This window comes from Haliotis asinina, chromosome 9 (genome assembly GCF_037392515.1).
Source record: "Haliotis asinina isolate JCU_RB_2024 chromosome 9, JCU_Hal_asi_v2, whole genome shotgun sequence".
NCBI classification, from domain to species: domain Eukaryota; kingdom Metazoa; phylum Mollusca; class Gastropoda; order Lepetellida; family Haliotidae; genus Haliotis; species Haliotis asinina.
Window position 1 is genome coordinate 19014200 of NC_090288.1, and position 24073 is coordinate 19038272.

At 36.5% G+C, this 24073-nt stretch overlaps 1 protein-coding gene across 1 annotated transcript in view; it reads right to left on the reverse strand.

Annotated features, from left to right (window-relative positions):
• Window positions 1-2648: 2648 nt before the first annotated feature.
• LOC137295876 (uncharacterized) overlaps window positions 2649-24073 on the reverse strand; it is a 38232-nt gene continuing 16807 nt past the window's right edge. The window contains exons 2-6 of the mRNA XM_067827437.1: window positions 19417-19524; window positions 15214-15360; window positions 11983-12126; window positions 10545-10590; window positions 2649-10123 (exon numbers count right to left, since the gene is read on the reverse strand). Coding sequence (XP_067683538.1) covers window positions 7869-10123; window positions 10545-10590; window positions 11983-12126; window positions 15214-15360; window positions 19417-19524 — 2700 coding nt within the window. The 3' untranslated portion in view covers window positions 2649-7868. The remainder of the gene's footprint in view (window positions 10124-10544; window positions 10591-11982; window positions 12127-15213; window positions 15361-19416; window positions 19525-24073) is intronic.

The following is a 24073-nucleotide window of genomic DNA, read 5'->3' on the forward strand; positions in this document are numbered from 1 at the left end:
ATTACTTTAGTCTTTTCTATGTTTATTCTTAAACAAGACATTTTGTAGAAATTATTTAGGGTGTCAATTACTATGCTTAAGCTTTCTTCACTTCCATCAAGACATATTTCAGTATCAAATGCATATTGTCCAATGTTATGTTCAGTATTATTCAACGTAATTCCTTTTATTGCACTGTTGTTACGGGTCATTATTCCTACAATTTCTGCCACTAAAAAGAGTATGTAGGGAGAGACTGGGTCGCCTTGTCTGCAGCCCCTTTCCTTGTGAAAAAATTGAGATAAATGACCATTTTGTATAACACAAGATGTAGGATTATTGATTAATATTTATATTGGGTCCAAAGCCAAGTTTTCCTACTGTTAGAATTATAAATTCTATAGAGACAGTGTCAAAAGCTTGTTCAAAGTCAACAAGTAACAACAGTCCCTTTTTACCCTATAATTTTGCTTCAAACATAATATCATGTAAGTCTAATGTTCTCACTAATACACCTTCCACGGATAAACCCTGTCTGAGTTTCATGAATAAGTGTATTCAAAGTTTTTTTAAATTCTATTGGCTATACATGTACTGAGTTTTTATACACAGAATTTAGTAGGGAAATTGGGCACCATTTTTTTAACAACTGTCTATTTTTGTTAGCTTTTTGGATGCATGTGATGACGCCTCTTTTGCTTGTTGGACTAAACATATTTTGCCTGAATGTTTCTGATATATATCTACAAACCCAAATATGGAGATCTTTGCAGAAAAATGTAAAGAATTCTATTGGGAAACCATCTATTCCTGGGCTTTTGTTATTTTTCGTGTATTTAACAGCTTGTGTTATCTCATCTATTGTAATGTCACCCTCAAGAGTTTCAGCCTCAACAGTTGTTAGTTTTGATGTAATAATATCATTGAATATCTCAGTATATTTACTTGCTATTCTACCACCTGATGCGTATAAATTTTCATAAAATTTTCTTTGTTCACATAAAATCATATGATATTACTTCTCTTTTATCATTAATGACACTATTCATAAGTTTACTGGTATAATTTCTGTTTTTGTGATGAGAGAAATAATTGGTTGTTTTTTCTTCTTCCTCGTACCACTGAATTCTATTTCTTATTTGCATGCCTCTTATTTCAACTTCTTTCAATTTTTCAAATTCTGATTTACATTTGGATACACATAGTTCAGAAAGTTTAGTTTCACACACTGTTTGGAAATTTTCTCCGATGTCTTCTTCCATTGCAGAAATTGTTTTTTCTAAATTTTTCATTTTTGATTTTGTTTAGGTAGGAAGAGAATAATGTTTTCCCCCTCACTTTCATCAAAAATGTTTCTAAAAACAATGTGTCACTTATTTTAAGTTGTAATTTTGAGTCCACAGTATAACCTAGTTCATCCTCAGTGCAGTTACAGTATTCTAATTTTGTTTCAAAAAGCATGTCCTTGACCATATTTACAAAATCTTGATTATATGGTAATGATGTATTTAATTTCCAGTATCCACCACCCCGTTCCTTATGAAGTTCACTGGAAAAGGACATGGTAATTGCCGAATGATCAGATTCATATCCTGGAAGTATGGAACAGTCACTTGTCATGTTTGCTAAATCTTGTGAAACTAAGATCAGTTTGTAATGTAAGTCAATTTTGGTCTAAAAATATTGAAAAGTTTTCAGTTGTGCTCCCGAAACTAAATGATTATGGACGGACTGACAGACGAGGCCACATCTCTATCCCTCTGCATTCTGTGCTGCAATAACAAGAGATTTGCCTAGGACTGGCCAACCATCCATGACATCACATCAGCAAAACAAATGCATTATTCTGCTGATCCATCCTGAGTACAAATTTCACTGCTCAGACCACTCTTGGTTTACGTCCAATCAGTTCCAGGAGAGTACAGAAAAGACTCAAACTTCATACAAAGTATTTTGCTGCATGTTTTCATAACTGTTAAACAACTTCTTTTATGCAATGTTTTGTTATGCACTTACTTTTTTCTGTTATTATATAAAGATAAGGCAGATTGTGTAGGATTCAAAAGTGTTAGTCTTATTAATAAGGGTGACTTGTGAGATGCAGATAACAAAAACATTCCCCAGTCAGAGCTAACATTGGAGCTATAGTTAATATCCATCTGATATACATAAAAAAATAACTGTCATTCCAAACTAAGAGATACCTGTATTGGCAGTCTAGAGAACAAAAGCATGCACTCTGTTGTGTGTGTAAAAGCTTGTACCGCAGGCACTTTAGTGGGATATAAATTTTGACAGGGAGTTAATATTCCCTTAGTAAATTCAAAAGACTAAATGTATATCTAAATTTGTATAGAACTGTCAGTACAAATGACATAACAGCAGCTTGCCTACTACTACCAAAACCAACAGGTAATGTGTCAGACCCTTGGACAGTTTGACAGTTAATCACATGGGGTGGCAATCATCTCAGATGTTGTGTAGCAGTTTCTGTAGCTGGAATTTACACATAATGCCTTATTGAACCCCTGATTGATCTCTTTCTTTGAAGGACAGATACCCTTATCAGACCAGTGCGGGACCCTTGTCAAAAGAAGAGCAGGGTACAGTGCTTGTAAGAGCAAAATGTAGATTAAAAAAACCCAACAAAAACCATAAACAAACAAATGTCACATATTTACACTTTATTCAATGCTGCATGTTAGCACTGCAATGGGTATGAAAATACAGGAATTGATGATAATAGCTCATGATAAAAGGAAGGCATATGGATGATCTCAACAAAAACATTATTGCATCAAAATAACAGTAATATATGTATAGTATGTACAACACTTGCCAAATTAACACACTCAAAGGTACATCATCACAATAAACAGCCAAAAAGATCCTGATCACCATGTTGCTACAGTCTACTTGTCATGCATTCAAACCACGTAAAGTGGTCAACATCTTGTGCACACAATGCCTTCAAGACAACCTATACTGATGCAGTATGAGACTGTAGTTACTTCCGTCCAACAGTAAATGAATGGCTCTTTTAGCTGCCATTGTTGATTGTTGAAAATGTCATTTGAATATCAAAACCAACTACTGGCAGTAGAACTAGAATTAAATGAAACATATCTTTTTCAGTAAGAACTGCTGCAAACATCATGACCTGGGATCAAAGAGACAAATTTTGAATGAAAATGTGTTTGCACTTTCCAGCACCCTGATGATAAACAATGCCTTTATATCTTACTACAGTCACATATGCTCACTGCCATCTTGCTTGCACATAGTGCAAATATATTTGGCATCAATATGGAATACTGATATTTGCATACAAAACATATAAGTGCTCCAATAACAACTGGTCAATGGTCAATGGTCAATGTACATGGTTGTTCTCTTTGTCTAGTATGGAAGATAAAAATGTTTTCGGCAGGGTAAATTGATCACAGAATATGGTAAAATATCAATGCATGTCCTTTTATACATGGAAAAGATCCGTGATTGAGGCAGATCATCTTATTTTGTTCAAATGTAATATCTTAAGAGATCACAATCATGAAATAAAAGGTCTGACTATTTTAAAAGCAACTCTCTTCGAGGTTATATTCAACTACACAAAACAAAGAACCAAAATAAGGGAACATGTTACGTTTCGAAACACAAATAAGAAATCAAATGTGTAGGATAAAATGTGCAAGCATAAAGTTTTTCAGTTATAATTCCTTATGCTTATTTTTCTAAAATGTCAAGAGGGCTGAGGGGGAAGATCAAAATATCTAGTACCAAGGAAATGAACTTCATCATACATATAAATGAACAATATTTTGATTAATGCTGTGCCATGCATTTACTATTTCAGACATGTAAAAGGAACTTAGCATTTATGTATGGTATCATTTGTATGGTATGGTATCACTGCAGTACAAAAAGTGCCGTGAGCTTTGTGATATGTGACTATATCATACATTCAAATTAAGCCAACATACAGTAATTTCTCTAGATACCTCAAACAAAATACTGTTAAAAAGGTTTTATGACAAGAAAAAATGAGGGCAAAATAAACGTTACAAAGATTAACATTAGGTGGGATAATCTAAAACTGTGTATTTATTAGGTGCTGATTGAGGTATTGAGAGCCAAGGTGTGAAGTAAAAGCCACATGTGACATGGGTTTAAAAAAAACATCACCCAATGCCCGGGACAAGTCAGTTTTCATTTCAGGCAATCAAATAATGGTATTTTACTTGTCTGGGGACTACTAGATAATTTCCACTGTGGGTTTCAACTGCAAATAACCTTGGATTTCATTTCATATCTGCTCATAATGTAGCTATTGAAATTCACAATAATAATAAATCAGAGCTACTGTTCTTTGAAATTTATCACTCTTCAATCAAAGTCCAGTAAACTTTAACATCAAACATTGTGTCATTAAATAAGGGCAAGCACAAAATTAGTCAGGACAAGTTACTTTCTTGAAGTCACTTGCCCTGTTACCTTTGAAAAAAAAAAAAAGAACCCCTATGTGAGGATGGCCATACAGAAGATCATCTGTTGTTTGCACTCAAGTCATTTGTCATCATTTTAGAGTTACTGTCTTTATCAATCAAATAATGATTTGAGTCTATTTTGTCAGGAACCATCACTAACACAATAAACAATGTCAGTGACATAAATCAACCATTAACAATACTGTCCAGATTCAATCAACAAATAAGGATAAATGAAATAATAAAATATTCTTTGGCATAAATTTCATTTAACAATTCCATTCTTCTTCAAATCAAACTTTTTAAGTATTAGCATAGTTGTATTGTGGTAAGATGGAGAAGTGTTATCACAATTGTTTCTGACAAACGGTTAAACACAGGAGTAACAACCTAAAACTGACCTATAATGGCCAAATATGTTCATAATATCATATGAACATAAAAAAGTAAGTAGGCTCTTCCATCTCATCACAGTTTCCATGTCCCAATAACTTCAGTGGCTTGTCGACCATGTTCCAAACACTGAACTGATTCTGACTTCATGTACAACTAAATTCCTTAAGGTACATAAATACCTCATGAATTGCACAGATCTGTCTCAAGAACAGAAACCTATCGCCAGTGCATGAAACTCCAGTGTATGAAATTGAGATATGGTGATAAAAGAAAGTAATTAATGAATTACTTGTAGGTAGTTAAACTTAAACATGTGCAAAAGCAAATTGAATAAAACCATGACTTGGTGGTTACTGTTAATTTATGCAGTGTCACTGCCTTCAGAAAAGAACAACCTTATTCATTTGCTGAAAGCATTCTCTAGATCAGTTACATTTAGTGCTTGATAAATGGGTAGGTTGACCTGTGGAAGTTACATGAACTTCTCAGACATCATCTAGTTATTAACACGATTGTAAATTATTTTCGAAATATGTCAATGACAGGGTCAAATATATACCCTTGGAAAATCTATTGGCCCACATGGCTGGCTATGTTTTTAAGTTGTAAGTCTGCCATGTAACTAGCAAGCAGCGGACACCGGGCAGACGCTATTTCATATACTGCCCATAGCATGATCAGTGGCCAAACTACAATGACATTCTCATGTCAGGATTACCATGCTCTTTCTCCCATTCACACATAAATGTAACAATGTTTACCATTTTCTTAAGCAATATTCTGAAAATTTGCATCTTTGTCATTTTTCACCATTCCCATGGTTACCACCATAAAACTGATGTACAGCCACAACTGAAAATACAATCACTTTCCTCCAAATGAGCCTAAAGTTGTGCTTATCTCAATGTCAATGTCAAATGTCAACTACACTTCTTAAATGATGAGCTCAAAACATAAAGGACAAAGTCTAAATCCAACAAAAAGGATGAAACCTGCCTGGGATTCTCTGAACATTGTATCACTGCCAAAACATCAACCTGGAAGATTAGAATTAAAAGTTAACACGTTTCCTTCCATTCTGTTGTCCTTAGTTCGATAGGTTAGCATATGACACAAAACAGATAAACAATAAAAGATTTTCTACATGAAGATGTTTCTATCTTATCCTTGAATCAAGTGAATATTACCAACCCTCAAAAGCAATCCTCAATGTTCAGTATCACATGTGTTTCTGGGGTAAAAATAAGACTTAAGATATGTATTTTGGGTAAATGTCAACTTTCTGTATTCACCCTTTCAATAATGTTCAGTCATGCATCACTTTCTTAAACAAGTTTTTTGTAGGGTGTAGAAATGTTTGACAGCAAATCTAACATATTTGATAAGCTAACATAAAATTCAGCAACTGAGGACATAAGTCTTGCAACTATGTCTAATTACAGAAAAGGCATGAAGCAAGGCAGTATGCTCTACATATTCCGCCTGACATTCATGAAGAACCAAAGCCTCAAAGCCAAACCATTACACATATTTCCATATTTTGAATAGTTTCAAATAAAATAAACGATAAACATGCTACCAGTTTGGTAGACCAAATAAAAACAAAAGAGGCCAACAATACAATTAACGTTACCATTAAAGGAATAAAACAAGTATGGACAACAGGACAATACAACCTTCGTTGAGGATACACCCTGCATTCTGAATAACATATGATCAATGGAATCTCAGAAGGACCATCGATTCTGTTATCTCACTGAGACGACATGCATCCTTTACTTCCATTAGGTTCAGGGAAATCCCTTCTTGCCTACTTTATTAAAAATCAGATGTGAAGAATGAGAAGAAGTATGCTGCAAGATGTATACCACGAAGACTGATTTTCTTCATCTGATGAGTATATATGAGCAACGAATGGAATCAATTCAGAAAACATCATGCATCAATAGTGTCATAGTTCTGTTTCACAGAAACAGTGGTACTTTTCTATGGGATTATTAAAAATAATTGTAACAAATTTCACGGATTGTAAAAAGGTACTACTTGTGCGACCTATCAACTGGACTGTCCCTGGCCATGTTTACAGCAGCCACAATGACAGTAAATGGACAGCTAGTTCCCCATGAAAATGATAGCTGCCTCCATCAAGCTAACAACTGGTAATTTTCACCTTAATTTTTATAGCTGCATGTACAGGATGTGCTGACAAGAGCATGAAGACTTATGACATTCTCATATGGAGACAGGTCTAACGTCTGTCTATTACCTCACATATGTCAGATTTCAGTAAGTGAAACAACTGAATGGTAAAACTGCTTTAATTCATCATTCAGTATTGCAGCAGCTCAACATCCCAATACCATCAAATATGTAATCAAATGCACTAGTTTTTTTCTCTCCATTTTCTGAAAGGCTTGTTACAAACAGGATCAGATGTTACAACTGAAACATGAAATGTTAAAGGCTCAACTTGTTGAAACTCCGGAAATAACGTGTAACAGATAACTCACAATGACTGTCAATTACAAAGATGTAACTAGCAATACCTGAAACCATCACGTTTCCTGAATGAGATTCTGTAACCATACATACATTAATACCAAATGTAATGTAAAATGCTACTACAAGGGATCCTGTACAGCACCTTTCTGTTTACACATTACATGTACAGTGCATGTGAGCGAGGCAAGTGATACTTCTGTATATCTCACATTCAGGTGATAAGTGCTCTAGATAATACTCTTGTTCCCTTGCTAAAAAATAGTGTGTTGAAAACAGATTTTTACAACACTTTCTTCATAAAATGAAAAATGTCCTAAAACATGTCCTAAACACTAAAATGGGCTTTGATTAGGAAACGCACTTTTAACTTCAAATAAAACTTGTTAATAATAATTTAAAAAAGATAAGAATACAAACAGGGTAAACAATTGTGCTTTTCTCATATGCAATTAATAGTCTTTCCTGTGAACTACAAAGCAACCACCAGTTCCTGCTTGACTGAAGTCAAACAAGAACAGAGTTCCTTCTTGGTCTTGATAGCACATCCAATTTAGATTTCTTGGGACTTGATATATTAGCACTTTTCGTAAGGGTGTCTGATGCCCGTCTCTTCAGACCTTTCCCTGTATAGTTTGCAGGGGCAGAGTTATGACTTTGTAACCCAGGCTTTGCAATTCTGTTTGTAGGATGTATCTTACTGACAGGGCTGGACCTAACAGACAATTTCATGATTCCTTTAGTGGAACTTGCCTGTTTGCGCAGTCTATACTGGCCTCCATTAGTCACTTTATCATCAGGTTTCTTTTTGCTGTCTGAAACTAACAAACCTTTTTTACTTTCTTTAACATCAATAAGGACTGAAGACTCTTTTGATCGCTTTTCAGCTGTCTTCTTATTTTTCATTTTCCTTTCAACTAAAGTTTGCTGTTTGTTTTTATGTTCTGTTGTGTTCTCTTTAACTTTCTTTCCCACTAGAGAAATATTGCTTTCTCTTTTCTCTTTAGTCTTCTTCAGTGCACCTTGAAGATGTGCTGCTGCTTTAGGCCTGGCATCCTTTTTCAAAAACTGACCATGACTATTTCGAATGGATGAAATCTCCACATTGCGTGATGATTTTACATTTGTATTGAGATCAATCTTTACTGGCGAGCACTTACACTTCTGCCTTTGTCTACATCCTGTGCAACACAAAGAATTTGTAAATGAATCTTCATCTGAAGATACAGTGATAATAGACACTGAATCATCTGGAGAAATGTGTTCTCTTAAACCATCCCCATGACTAGAGTTCAGAAAGAATGGGCTTATTATCCTTTGCTTGCCAATTGATCCCTGAGTAGGTATGTCAATTCTGAGAGGCTGACTGAAAGTTTTTTTATAGAGTTGCCTAGAGGAGACAGGACTAGATGAGGTTGATGAGGAGGGAGTTAGAGGTTCACCAGGTAGAGAAGGTGCTGCAAGTAGAGAATTTAATTGAGGGAATCTATCCTTCAGGTTGGGGTTTTCCATGTCATCTGTAAACAATGAGGCAGAGATTTTGGAGTACTTCTCAGATGCCTGCAGATGGCTTCCCTTCATATGCTTTTGTGATGACTGTTTACTGGGTGACATGCTGATAAGTGTTTTGTCCTTGCTGGAAGAAAGATCTGACAACAGACTTCTATACACAGCTACCTTTTGCTGCAAAACTTCAGCATTAGTGTCCTCAGATACAACATTGGCCAGGGACAGGCTCCTTTCTGGCTTTGGTGGCTTGTTCTTCTTCCTCAAACCAAGCATTTTGTCAATGTCTTCAGAGAGGAATGTTGGTCCTTCAGGGAATATGCACTGAATATTCTTTTGTTGAGTCTCCTTACGGCCAAGCCAGTACTTTAAACCTTGTTTTGACAACCTGCCTATAACAACTTTGCATTTGGGTAAAGACCTGGCCAGCAAACGACTCTTCTTATCTAAGCCTGTTTCCAGCCTCCTAAACTGCAGTCGCCTCTGATGTTTAGTAAAGGAGTACACATGTACATGTGGTCGTTTCTTGATTTTCTTCCTTGGTTTGTAAGTAACTGGATATACATTTTCCTTCTTTCTTAGTTTCTCAAGGAAATGATTCTTTACAGGGGTCTTACAGAAAGCCTCTGCATTAGCCACAACACAAATGCTAGATTCTGACTTCAGATGTTTCTGAATTCTCTGTCCAAGGAGCGAAGATAACTCAATGTTGAGTAGCGATTTTGTCCTGACTGGAGGCTGCTTCTCCTCTGTGTCCTCACTACTACCACTGACCACACTGTCAGAATCACTGTGCTCTTCCTGAATCCGATATGACAGGCGTCGCTTACACTGCCTGGAGTCATCACGACTCAACTGAGATATTAACAGTTTTGGTGTCTTGGGAGTTGTGGGGGAGACGGGCGTCTCTGGCTCACTGAAATCAATCTCGGCACAGTCAAGGTCTGTACTCTTTCTAGTTGATGCTCTCAACTTCTTGGCCTTAGAAACAGGAATGAGGTGAAGCTTCTGTAGATAGCTTTCTAGAGTGGGGCTCCTTGGTGGAGTGACAGTAGTTGGGCTAGACATTAGACACTTTACTTTAGACTTGTTTCGTTTGGTTGCAGCAGGTGGGGTGTTGAGAGACTGTAACTCCTGTGGACGCTTAGTACAGTTCAGTTGGTGTTTTCTCATTTCCTCTTTATTAGAAAATTCCTTGTTACAGAAGAAACACACATAGATTTCCACGAAGGGTTTCCTGTCACTCTTGATCAGATCTGAAAGAGGCAGTGAGTTAGCAAGGTCATTCAAGCCAAAATATAACTAGGTACATTTGTAACAGTTAATTATTTTCTTTCCTACCATTTTTCTGAATGAGTGAGTTTGGTTTGGAGAACTGCATTGGCTTGGATCATTGGGCCAATTGTGTCAAATAATAGCTATTATCAATTGGCAACTAAAAGTGATGTCACTATACTGACATACAACAGGCAAATCAGAAATTATACACAAGAAATAACAGAGGTCACATGGAATTATTCTTATTCATTACGTTATATTACGGATATAAATTGTATTCATCACTTTGTGGAGTAATTGCATCCTAAATGTCAGTAGTCACACACAGTAAGTGATGCTCAAAACGTTCCCCACTTGAGGATTCACTATCAATATATTAGCAAAACAGAAACAAGTTACCTGGAGTCCTACATAGCAGATCTGAGCCATTGTTGGCATTGAAGCTCTGAAAATACAGTTACAAAATGTTATTACACGTGTGATCAACATCTTATATACTTACTAAACACAGAAATTATTCTTAAAGGTCACATGCAACTAAAAAATCAAACATAATTAAAACACATTTATCACTTATTCATGACATATAATATACATTGCTGCTTGTAAAAAAACAAATAAACAAAATTATAAGCGTACAATCGCGATTCAAAAGTGCAATATTTTGTACTTGGGCTTACTTCCCTGAAACGAAGCCCTCGGGAGACCGCACCCAGTCATAGCGGGTGGATATGCACTCAAGTGTAATGACGGCTTCCGATTGGCTGTTTCATTTGCTGATATGCTGAGGGTTCATTGTGTGTACAGAAAGATGATCTGTTTGATGGGCATTTTAGAAGTATAGCCAGTCACAAGAAAGTAAGATTCTTTATGGATAACAACTTCTTTTTGTGTACTTGATGAGTCGTTTCAGTATGGATTCATATACTGTTGACATATACACCAAAAGAAGTCGTTATCCATGAAGAATGTATATAGAGATGTTGGGTTTGGAAAATACATGTTCTCTGAATTTGCGCTCGATCCAATCAAAAATTATGTCAGCAGAGATGGTAAACTACTGCGTGGCTGGAATCTGTCGGTCGTCCAAGTACAAAGCAGGACTTGAAACTGACAAGAGTTTGCACCAGTTTCCGTCAGATCCAGTCATCCGAAAAAAATGAATGTAATTTGTTTGCAACACACAGACATAAAAACATGTCATGTGTATCACATGTGCCTAATTACATACTGTGGCTGTGTATTGTCTTTAGCAAACAGGCAGACAGACATATAGGTGTGAATAAACCAGACACTGAGCTTGCTCTGTGACAGAGACTGCTTACCACAATCAAGAAGTTTTTTTAACGTAACGAGTAGATTATTTACTTGTTTGTGTACACAACCAAGATTAGACTACTGCTCACGACTTCAGACGCTGGGCATGCATACTGTTTCAAGCACAGCGAACCTATTCACTGCGCATGCATTATGGACGAAGCGCAGCGCTGGGGGGAATTTAGTGAAACATTTGAACTCCGATTTCGCGGGCTTTTTTTTCCAACTTTATAGGTTGAATTGGCATTTTTTATGATTTGTTTCGGTAAGTGCATACCTAAAGGTGCCAGAATCTGCAAAGTTGTGTTTTAAGTTGCATGTGACCTTTAACATGGACATGTAGGGTCCTACTGAAAGATCAATCTGTAACAGAATCTCTTAAAACTGATACTCAATTGTGACATCATTATTTCTATGAGGAATTTTACCCTGAGAACAATGTCCAATACAAAATGGTTACCACACGTTAACAGAGTGACTTATTCTGGTAAACCTCTGAATGTGTATGTGATGTTCTTGCCTGTCTCCGAGACTGTCCCCGAGACTGTCCATGAGCTATGACAGTCTTCCAATCATTGAGTTTGCCAGTGGACAGCAGTGACTCCTGACCAAGATGGTGGTAGCAGTTCCGCACAACCTTCTTCATAGCTTCAGTGAACGTTGCCTAGAACAGAAATATCAAATATGGAATATACATTGTCTTTATCAATAGTCAGTACACTGGTTTGTCCTATTATTTGGAATCAAGTAGGTATGGCATATTATCATATACAAGCTTATTTCAAAAGTCGAGGTCCTAACATGACCCTTAAAATCAGTATCACAAGACAAAGTCATCAACAAAGGTTAAATGCTATTTATTACTCTTAAACATCACATTCCTCAAGAAGGAGACAAAGTCATCAATATCCCTTGCACTGGCAAAATATCCTTCAAGAATATGTCTACACAACCACCAATACCTGTCTAGGTCAAACTTGTTGCCATGGAAACTCCAAAATGTTGTTTTTTTTTCAGAATTAAAAAATTACCCAAAGCCACCAGCACACAACTAGACCAATCTATGTGTCAAGTTAAGTGAACAAATAACGAACAGTTTAAGAGGTCCAATTTCAGGAGAAGTCAACTTGTTGCCATGGAAACACCAAAAATGTAATTTTCTGAATAAAACTGATATTTTATACTTATCCTGACTCATATTTTATACTTATCCTGAACCCCCCCCTCCCCCCTCCACCCGTGCTAAGCAACAATAAGGAGCCCAAACTGATGAATGCCAGAGACATCCTCTGTGGCTATGTCTCGTTGGCAAACACCATGTTCGACTTCCAAAAGCAGCCCTCCATTATAGTTGATAGCGAGCAATTCCCACGTAGTGCTAGAGTAGAGGCCAAGGCTCTGACTTCATATGGGTTGGAGGCTCATAGCGATTCCAGTCCTGCTGCTTTCTTGGTTCTCAATGTAACAGCTCTGATTCACACTGAGATAGTGTTGCAGGATACTTCCGTAAGTGTCCCAGTAGATATAGGGATAAACAGGCGCTTGAAACGTTGCCTTCTAGGCTTGGTACGTGCGATGTGTATCTTCAATGCTCTGACTAGACATAATGATAAATCTTGGGTATCATGGGGTCCAAGGTTTGACGGTATGTGGAATTGTCAATCCGGTTGACCTGGTAGTTGATTTCTCGCAAGAAAATCCCATCGTAGACCCAGATGAGCTGTTTGATGAGGACTTGCATCAAAACTCATGCAGATGAAGTCTAGAGCATGAATTTCTGACATTTGTGCAGTTGTAGCCAAAGCAAGAAAAAAACAGCGTCATCTGAGTTAGCAGTTCAAACGAGGTCCAATCAAGCCGCTCGTACGCATCACTTGTGAGATGTTGAAGTACAATGTTTAGATTCCATGCTGGAGCTCTAAATCTACCTTGTTGATTTTTTGCAGGCGGGACTGATGATTCATAAACTTCATCGACGTCCGGTGCTCTGACGAAGGGCTCCAGACGATGAAGTGGGAAGCGACCAACGTTGAATGATGGTACATGATGTTGTTGAAACTTGGATGCCAACTTAAACACCGTAGATAACACCGTAGATAAAGGAGGTATCGGCGGGAATGTAAGTGTATCAATGTCATCATCCTTCATTCCGTGTTGATGATCCCTCCTAAAAGTGTCCATGGTTAAGGGGGGTGATGATTGTTGAATTGGGGAGAGTGACGAAGACCTTCTGCGTTGATGAGTGAACCCGCGAGTGCACTCACGTGAGCGGGAATCCTCAATGGTGTGAGTGCACTCACTTGACGTAGGTGGATCTCTCTGTCCGGCCTGGAGCCAGGGAGACTGATGAAGATCCTCTTCATTGACGAGTAGACCTGTGAGTGCACTCACCCAAGCGGGAAGAAATACATGCTTAATATGACATAATTATGACAGATTTGATAACATATAATGCAGATACAAATCCAGGTACCGTATACGAGCAGAAATTAGCTTAAAGACTAAAATAAAGAAAGAACTTATCACCATATCGGGACCCTCAGGTGCCTCCAGCCGCCCACATCGGGGGATTAGGAGAGAGTGACAAGCATGGCCGGCCACGTGGCCTAGGGTGCGGGAAAAGGGAGGCTACACATGGGTGAGTGTATTTTACGCCCGCTTCTTTCTAGAAGGGAACTTCAAGGGATTTCAGGTGCTCCACTACCTTCGCCAGGGAAGAGGAGATATACAATTAGCATGAGTCAGGATAAAGAAAAATATATTTTATTCAGAATTCCAAGACTATCAAAAGGCAGCAGTACACCAGTAGACCAACTTTGGTGAAGAAACAGAGAATTGTTTTACAGTTCTGCTCCAGAAAAGAGCACTACCACTAATTTGAAAGTCAAACTTGTTGCCATGGAACAACCAAAAATAATTTTATTCTGAAACTAAACTACCAAAAGGCACCAATACATCACCAGATCGATCTATGTGCCAAGTCTGTGAAGAAATACTGAACAGTCTTAAAGTTCTGCTCCAGAAAAGATAAATGTGCACGAACGGAACGGATGCACATAGTAAATTTTAATCCCCCCAGCAAAATATGTTGAGAGGATAACAATTACTAATAACTGGACTATAGCATTAACTAAGGTAACATGCCACCACAAATAACCCCGCAGTAAAAACTGAATCATAGATACAGCCAGTACAATATGCAATGGCTGTATGCCATATTTGTATATTATTTAATGGTTATTTATACAGCGCTCAGTCTCAGTAAACTTCGTCCACTGATGCTGTTAAAGAATATTCCACATTGTCTTAACCAGCAAATCGACAAATAGCAACTGATCCCTTGCAGCTGTATCCTGCACACATCACTATGACCCCCCAAATCAGATTTCCACTTCCACATCAATGCTTAAATAAGACAGTAATATATTCAGGACAACTACTTTTGTTAGAATAAGGAGGCTACATGGCCTTTCAGAATCTTACAGGAAGCAAAATGATACATTTACTACATTCCAATGTTACAGAAAAATCAGTATGGATCTTGATGCATAGACTAATATTAGTATATAACAATTCAGTGTTATACCAATATAACCATTCCTGAATGTAAAACTGACTCAAAAGGCCTCTCTGTCTGTCTGTGTCTCTGTCTGTTTGTCTGTGTGAAGACGCATATGTGTGTGATTTTCAAGCACTGGAGATACCCTGAACAAAACTCTCAGCAAGATGAGTTACCTACAATATTGCTTACCTCTTTGTTTCTGCCTGTGGTATTTGTCCAGAGGGGTACATCTGGTGGCCACCAGTGAGGTCTCTGAATAAGGCCTGGTGCACGGGTACTGTCTCCACTCCCACTCACCACCTTCATCAGAGCAGGGACAAATTCTCGCAGCTGACCCTGCACAGACAGACAAAAACAAACTTCGTGCAATGGGTAGACACACTACAGAGTCAAAAACAAGTACCGACCGACCGACCGACCAAGTGTGCGGTGCTGTGCAGTGAAACAAGCATTGTCACTAAGGTGACATAATCCCCCGCCAAAGATGATCAAATCCAGCTTAAAAAGTAGTTTAAGTGCAAGTCACAATTTAAGATGAAGTTAAGTGTCAACAAAAATCTATCTTGATGTGCTTTGTAGTTGTTCAAATGCACATATATTTTCAAGATACACAGACCTCGACATGAACGGGGAAGTGTATGAAATATGCCAAAATAGTAATAAAGAAATTGCTTATTGAAAAACATTCAGGGGAAGTCTGGGAAAGTCTATGAAGAAAATACAATGAACTGTTCTTAAATCATCTCACTATTTACGTGCAACTTAACATGCTGAAATCTTCAAAGTGACACCATGACCTTGTATGTGAATGCCACCAAATCAATTATGCCCTGCACCTTCCCAAGATAAAGCTTGGTGTTGAATATGAAGAAAATCAAGTGAATGGTTCTTGAGAAATCTTGCTGACATGGGTAAAACATTAAAGTCTCCTTGTGACTTTGAAAAAAAGGGTCAAGGTTATCAAACCTGACTAGGAACTTTCTTATACAGTGATGAACCTAGGTACCAAATATGAAAAGAACCTAGTCAATGGTTCTTAAGATATTCCAACTTGTACATAAGTATGTATGGAGCCTAACACCATCAGCTGCTTCGTGCTCAAACATGCAGCAAGGGATAATCAATTTTAATGGGTATTGTTAGTTCAGTTAACTTTTGGCTGCTTCAACTGCCTGTATGGAAAATGACATTCATTAGACATCATAACTCACTCCTGTATTTGAACCATATCCATTCAAGAATTCAATTCATTATCTGTGATCACTAGATGCAAATAACAATCATGAATGTTTAAAGAAAAGGCATGTTTTGACTTAAATTTGGATGGTATTGAAGAAAAGAAGATTCGCAAAATGTAATACATCCCAGCATGCAAATAAGAACTCAGGGATTCAAATTCTTTTTTTTTTTTTGAAAAGCCACTTGCCACAGATAAAATGACTTTAAGAAACTTGTCCTTGCTAATTTTCTACTTGTCTTGACATAATCATAATGATGTAATTATGAAAGAATATACCAATTGATGTAAATATTTAATGGTCTATTCATCGAGAAGGGATAACTGCAAAGAGAGATAACCCTACTTTGTCATCATTGCAAAACGTAAGTACTACATAAATTATGAAATGAAGTCCAGTTTACTTGAAGTTTGAAACTGTAAGCGGAAATTAAAAATAGTAGCTCACAAGCAAGTAAGATACCATTATTTGATTGCCCAAAATGAACACGTACTTGACCCAGGCATGGTATTTTTGAACCCTTAGAACTAACAACCAAAATTATGACTCTGTAGAGACATCCTGTAGTAGTGACACCAGTACAGTCAAGTTTTGTTAATCAAACATCGTCCATTGAACAATAACTTGTCACAGTAATAAGGATGTCCGACTAAATAAATGAGACTAAATTACATTTATTCAATTTGTTAGCAACAAAAGTATGGGATAAACAGAGCTGGGATTAGCGAGACTTGACTGTACTTAAGCTGCAACCAAACAAATAAATAGCAAGACGCTTTAAAACTTAGGTTTTTATTATTGGACTAAACCTAATCACAAAAAATAACAATAAAACTGCTGCTAAATTAAAACAAGAGTCATCAGAAGATGACATATCCCCCGGCCCCCTGAAATTTGAAAGGACAAATCATCTGAAGGTTACTTGATGTTTTCTTAGATTAAGTTTGAATCGTTTCCATGGACGTCATGAAAAAATAACAATAAAACTGCTGCTAAATTAAAACAAGAGTCATCAGAAGATGACATATCCCCCCAGCCCCCACATACTTGAAAGGACAAATCATCTGACAGTTACTTGATGTCTTTTTTTTTTTAGATTAAGTTTGAATCGTTTCCATGGACGTCATGAAAAATATAGATGCCATATATCTGTTAACAGGTAAAGGCACCACTTCAAGATCTGTCTCATATATCTGCCAAGATCTGTTGAAAGATATGAAATGGTTTTCGAGTTGTCCTCTGGAAACCAAGCCTATCCCGCCATTCTGAGACTAAGTCAGAATTGTTTCAATGGAAACCAGGAAAAATAACAAGAGTCATCAGAAGATGACACATCCCCCCGGCCCCTAAATGTTTGAAAGGACAAATAATCTGAGAGTTACTCATTGTTTTTTTTAAGACTAAGTTTGAATTGTTTCCATGGAATTCATATATCTGTCACCAGCAAAATCACAAATTCAAGATCTGTCTCATATATCTGCCAAGATCTGTTGAAAGATATGAAATGGTTTTCGAGTTGTCCTCTGGGAACGAAGCCCATCCCTCCATTTTGAGACTAAGTCAGAAACGTTTCATGGAAACCAAGAAAATAATAAATCACAAAAACCTTTAAAGACCAAAAGGCACCACTTTGGGGTCTGCCACACATATCTAGAACGTTTTACTAACAGATATTAAGAATTTTTTTAGTTCGGTTGTGGAAATGAAACATCTCTCACTTTTCAGACTAGCTCCAAAACATTTCCATGGAAACCGAGAAAATAATAAATCACATATAATAATATATCACAAGATGCTGTACATAGCAAAAGGCACCACTATAGGTTCTGACTGATATATCTACCAAGTTTTGCAGAAAAATATTGAATGGTTTTTGAGTTCTGCTCCGTAAACGGAAGCCCATCCCTCCATTTTGAGAGTAAGTCTGAAATGTTTCCATGGAAACCGAGAAAATAATAAATCACAAAAACCTGTACATACCAAAAGGCACCACTTTGGGGTCTGCCACACATATCTGCCAAGTTTCACAGACAGATATTAAGAAGTTTTTGAGTTCTGCTCCGGAAACGGAACACACCTATCACTTTTGAGACTAAGTCCGAAACGTTTGCATGGAAACTGAGAAAATAATACATCACAAAAATCTGTAAGTAGCAAAAGACACCACTTTAGATTCCGATTGATATATCTACCAAGTTTTGCAGAATAATATTGAACAGTTTTTGAGTTCTGCACCAGAAACGAAGCCCGCCCTCCATTTTTCAAGTCTGAAACGTTTCCATAGAAACAGAGAAAATAATAAATCAGAAAAACATGTAAACAGCAAAAGGCACCTCTTTGGGGTCTGCCACACATATCTACCAAGTAACAGTGACAGATATTAAGAAGTTTTTGAGTTCTACTCCGGAAACGAAACACACCTCTCACTTTTCAGACTAAGTCCGAAACGTTTCCATGGAAAACGAGAAAATAATAAATCACAAAAACCTGTACATACCAATAGGCACCACTCTGAGGTCTGTCACACAAATCTAAAAAGTTTTGAAGAAAAATATTGAACGGTTTTTCAGTTCTGCTTCGGAAACGAAGCCCACCCCACCATAAGACTAACACCAAAATGTTCCAAGGAAAAACAAAAAAAATATAAATGTCAAAAATCTGTAAATAGCGAAAAGCACAACCATAGGCTGAGATTACTATATCTATCAAGTTTGGTCTAAACATATTGAACAGTTTCTGAGTTATGTTCTGGAACCAAAATGATTACGGACGGACGGGGGACGGACGAGGCGTCGACTATATATATATAAAATTGTCGCCATATCACATTTAGTAGAGTCGATGATTATTTACTCAAAATAGAACTATATCAAAATTACCTCCCTTGGAAATATGGCCCATGCCAAGCACTGTGATGTGTGGCAAAACCTAATTTCTGATATATGCAACTAATCATTTCATTCTTAGTTACTGTCAGTTGGTGAGTATGCATGAAGAAAATAACTGATATTTTTATGCATCGTAATATAATACTAGTAAGTGTTTACGAAACAAATTTGTTCCCATTTGTGTTTTTCATGGCTTTGGGTAAAACAAGAGTGTTTGAACATGTGCAACTGAGTAAGGGTCTGCAGAGAATCTTTAAATTAAATACCTGTGTCATGGTATTGATGGAGAGAGGTGGGAGAGAAGGCACACAGGATTCTCTGTTTCGGGATCGACTAGCTCTTGGGCTCTCCTCCACTGCCATCTTTAGCTTGTTCTGTGGATCAACAAAATATTTACATATAAGTACTGCCATGGTTAGTGTTGGAAGCTGAACAAAACCAAATCACAACAAATGAAAAAACACCTGAAAGAAATTGCCATTACGCAAATGGATCAAGCATGGATTCAGAATTATCATATGCAACCAAATTCTTGCAAGCAAAGTAACATAGTGTCATCTAAAATTGCAAAATATGTCGCTACTATAAATATATCACTAGTAATAATGATATCCAAAGGGTTCAAATTGTTAAACAAATATTGCTGATCTGTAATTAGTACAACAGCAGTTAATTTGGGTTAAAAAACACATGGATACACCTTATAATACACTGTTGCCTTTAGAACTAACACGAGACCATTTTGTAAATTTCAGTTCATACAGAATACTTAATAGAGAACATAAGCTTGGTAAGGAAGTGGCATGTAGACAAACATTGAGGATTCTGAATGTTTCAAGCACAAACTCCTTTACAAACCTGTTGATACTGACCACTAGACACATGCAAGTAAAATAAAGATTGGAGTGCCACTGATCAATGCATAGTGAGATATACATTGTGCTAACTGCCTGGTTTTTACACAGCCAGTTGAACTATTGATCATTGACATAGAAACAATGGAGCTAAAAACTGAAAGCTTGCCAGCTCCATCAGTGAGAATGTTTGAGAACTAACACTAAGCTCAATCCTCCCATACTTCAAACAAGGGGCAGGTTAAACTGGGCTGTCCACATGAAACAAAACGTACATGTTTCAGTGTCCAGGGTAGAGCAGGAAAGAAAAATACCACATTTGGACAACAGTCTGAAAACTTAACAACTCTATAATATTTTAAAATACACTTACTTTTTGTTCCTGTCATTCAACCATCAGAGTAATCCAACACAAAAGGAGCTACAAAGCACTCTTCACATATTCACACAACATGCATCACTTCCCAAGAATATCATCAGGTCACTTCTATGTCCCGCTGATAATATTTATAAACCACTTTATTCTAAAAACACTATTGAATAAGGTTCACTGAATCAAGGTAGGCTATCTTCCCACAGCAGTTTTACAATCAATATATGACTAATGAAGTTCCCAACCTTTCTACAAATATTATGATAATCAGAATGCTGATGGGCTGGAGTACAAAATACTGCATTATCTTTAGTTAAATTGGCACACAGATAGACCTAATAGTCCTGACAAAATATAGGAGTGATTATGTCTAAGTACCACTCAGCTTGACAATGATGCACAATAAGATTTCATGGATTTTTATTGTAAAACATTTTGAAATGGAACCATTGGAAGACGATTGGGGTATTACAAAACTATTATTTCAGATGAAATTCTGTACTAATTGAAAATGGAGCATAATTCTGGGTACAAATTCTGAGAGCCTCTTCTATACAGCAAATATCCAACAACAAAGAATGTGTTACTTTGTTTCAACCTTCACGCTTTTCCCTCCTCTATTCCAACTGTATGATAGTAAGCTTATACTTCTTCAGCCTGACCCATTGAGGTGTGATGAGATGAAGTCCACTATGTCCTCATACTTGACCATTCAATCCACCAGGATAATTCTTATGACAACACGTGCTCCTCTGCAAGCTAAGGAGCTGCTCACACAAAAAGACTTTTCAACTATCCAATTAATTTCAAATGCTCAAACATTTTTTTTATCCTCCACTGCAGTAAAGTGACTGCCTAAGAGAAACACAGGAAGCACCACATATTCCATCACAACAGATTAATAGACCAAACTGGTTGGCTGAAGGGGACATGTTAAGTATTTCCAGACTTATGTATGTGATAAACGCCATAAAAGCATACATCTGTGTTTATCAGTGAGGGCAGAATGCATTGAGATGCAGAGACAGTAAGTTTTGAGGCTTTCCTCTCTGACTCTGACATGCGTAATACTAGACATACCATGTCCAGATCTCTGTTCTGAAGTATAATAATAATGTAATAATGTTATTACCAAACTTTAAATAATCATAGTCTCAGCATACAAAACCAAGACTTCATAACAAATACCAATGGTAAAATATTGTGTAAAGTGGCATTTCATTGCAAATTCTCACCTGTCTTATTTCCTGCTTGTTTACCTTTTCTTTTTGACTGAGCATAATACTTGAAATATTTTGCCCAAAACTTTTTACCCACGAATGGGACATGTGCATCACATTGAAGATGTTTTAATCGAATTGCGTTGATAAATTGTAATCCATATTTACTGTTTCAGTAATAGTCCTGAATTACTTAGAAAATTTTCTACTGAGTGATCTGATTGGGTGCATTTTCCTATTTTACTTATTTAATGGGAATTTATGGATACATGAATTTGTAAATAAACAGTGATCAAAGTGCAGATCAATCTACATCTTTCGTATTTATAAGTGTGTTGCAAGCATAATGTATCAAATACAGCCAGTGAATTCTGATTAGATACTTGGGCTGTAGTGACAATTTAAACCTGCGCCAATGCAGTATTGTCGTTGGGAAGTCACACTCTGGAGGCTCCTTGCATCATTAATAAATAAATGATTTACATTGTTGTCCATGGTTCAAGAAAACCTTGCTCTAAATTGTTGAGAGTTATTTTCTGATAAAATGTATTAAAAATGTGACAGTTAAATCAATAATTACAACAATATCATGCATTGAGGGTCACATATGATAGAAGCCCATTTACATGTCATTCTGTCATGTGACAGGCAAAACACAAAAAATTCTGAAATGGACTCAAACTGGTTCAGCAATGTTGCAGCTATACGAAAACAGTTTGTAAATAATCTATCAAGATCAAATTCAGTAAAGTGATTAATGAACTTTAATCAATGTCACTGGAAAAAGATTACAAAGTAAGCATGCCTAACCAGCTGATCTTGTTAGGCACCTCTTACGAAAGACATGGGTTGCTGAAGAATCATTCAATCTTACGTCTTCACAGGCATAAATATGAAAAGTGTCCTTGTTACAAAGCCATTATAATGGAATACAGAAACCAAAATACGATTTTTATCTCTATGCCACATATATAGCATTTTGTTTGGAAAACCAAGTCAATAGGAGAGTAGAGTCCAATGACACAATCAAAGTGAACTATTCTGTATGCAAAAATAATAAGACGGTCTCATTACTCAAACAACTATAAGCTCTCAATAACCACGCCAAAAAGATGGTGACTGATCAAATGAGTGTTTATGGCAATAGTACAGCTGGTGTATGAAATGTGAGGTTTGTATATCACACATCCTGTATGTCAGCACACTTTGCTCATGTAAGGTTCATAATATATAAGAACCTTCATGCTTACTATCTATGGTAATAAATGACTTCAAGGCAGTTTTTCTTATTCACTTTTATCTTTGAACTCCATGAAAACATAAGTGTCCACATTTCTTATTGGTTAATGTCACTGCAATATCACAGTTAATACACTTTATCATCACAGGCAGCAAGGAAAGGCAGACCATCTAGTTCTGAAGCCCATTTTGTATCCAAAACACAACCAGGATCAACACTGACAGTTGATATGGTCTAAAAAATAAATCGATACAAAGATCAATGTACTGGGTATAAATTATGCCAAGTTTGCACTGATGTTCTGATAAATTGTGGCATTGCTACTATAATAGCAGCTGTACCCATGTTGTCACGTCATATATATACAGTGAAAACAAAAGCTGCAACAAAAATAACAAGATATTGGAACAAAATACCAGCATATCTTGAAAAATTATTTCAAATTCAACTTTTCAAATCATCTAAACTTCTTTTAGATCACATTTTTGACAGTTATTTAAATGCACATCTGACAGAAAAAGAGAGTACAGCTTAGTTCACGAAATAATACACCTTCATCTCCATAAAACTACCTAGCCAGAAATGTGAGTGATGTTCAGAAACACATTTTGGAATATATTATGTCTACTGACTAACCTCCCTTCTCTTGAGAAAATAATCTGTATTATAGTGTTTTTTGTGTGCACAATTAAATAGAAAATCATAACTTTGTATTTTTTTCTCTTCTGTAGATATATAGACCATAAAATTAATGGTTTGGTATGACAGTAACAGTGATATACCCTATACACTGATATTGTGACGCGTCCAGATTATGGAAACCAGGATAAAATGAATGACTTAACTTACATATAGTGTAATACCTTTCAGTCATCAACAAAGATACAGATTCCTTTTACTACACAGTCAAACAACTATATATAATATTGCAAAATGTTTGAGGAAGTAATCACAAATTTTGAATGAAATATTTATGCTCATCGTGTTTCTTGGAATATCAGGTGAAACTTAACTTCAGCTGTATATTGTCCCTATGTTTACAGGACTGTTCAAGGTCAACATATATTCATTATCAGAAACACTGCCATTCTAATGACTGGAAAAGAACAGCCTTCAATACAATAGAGCAAAATATGCCAATTATGGCAATTAGCAAATTAGGTTTTATTCACATAGTACTAAAAAAGAACTGAACTGTAATTCAGTCTAATGAACCTAGACCTTAACATTTGGTGT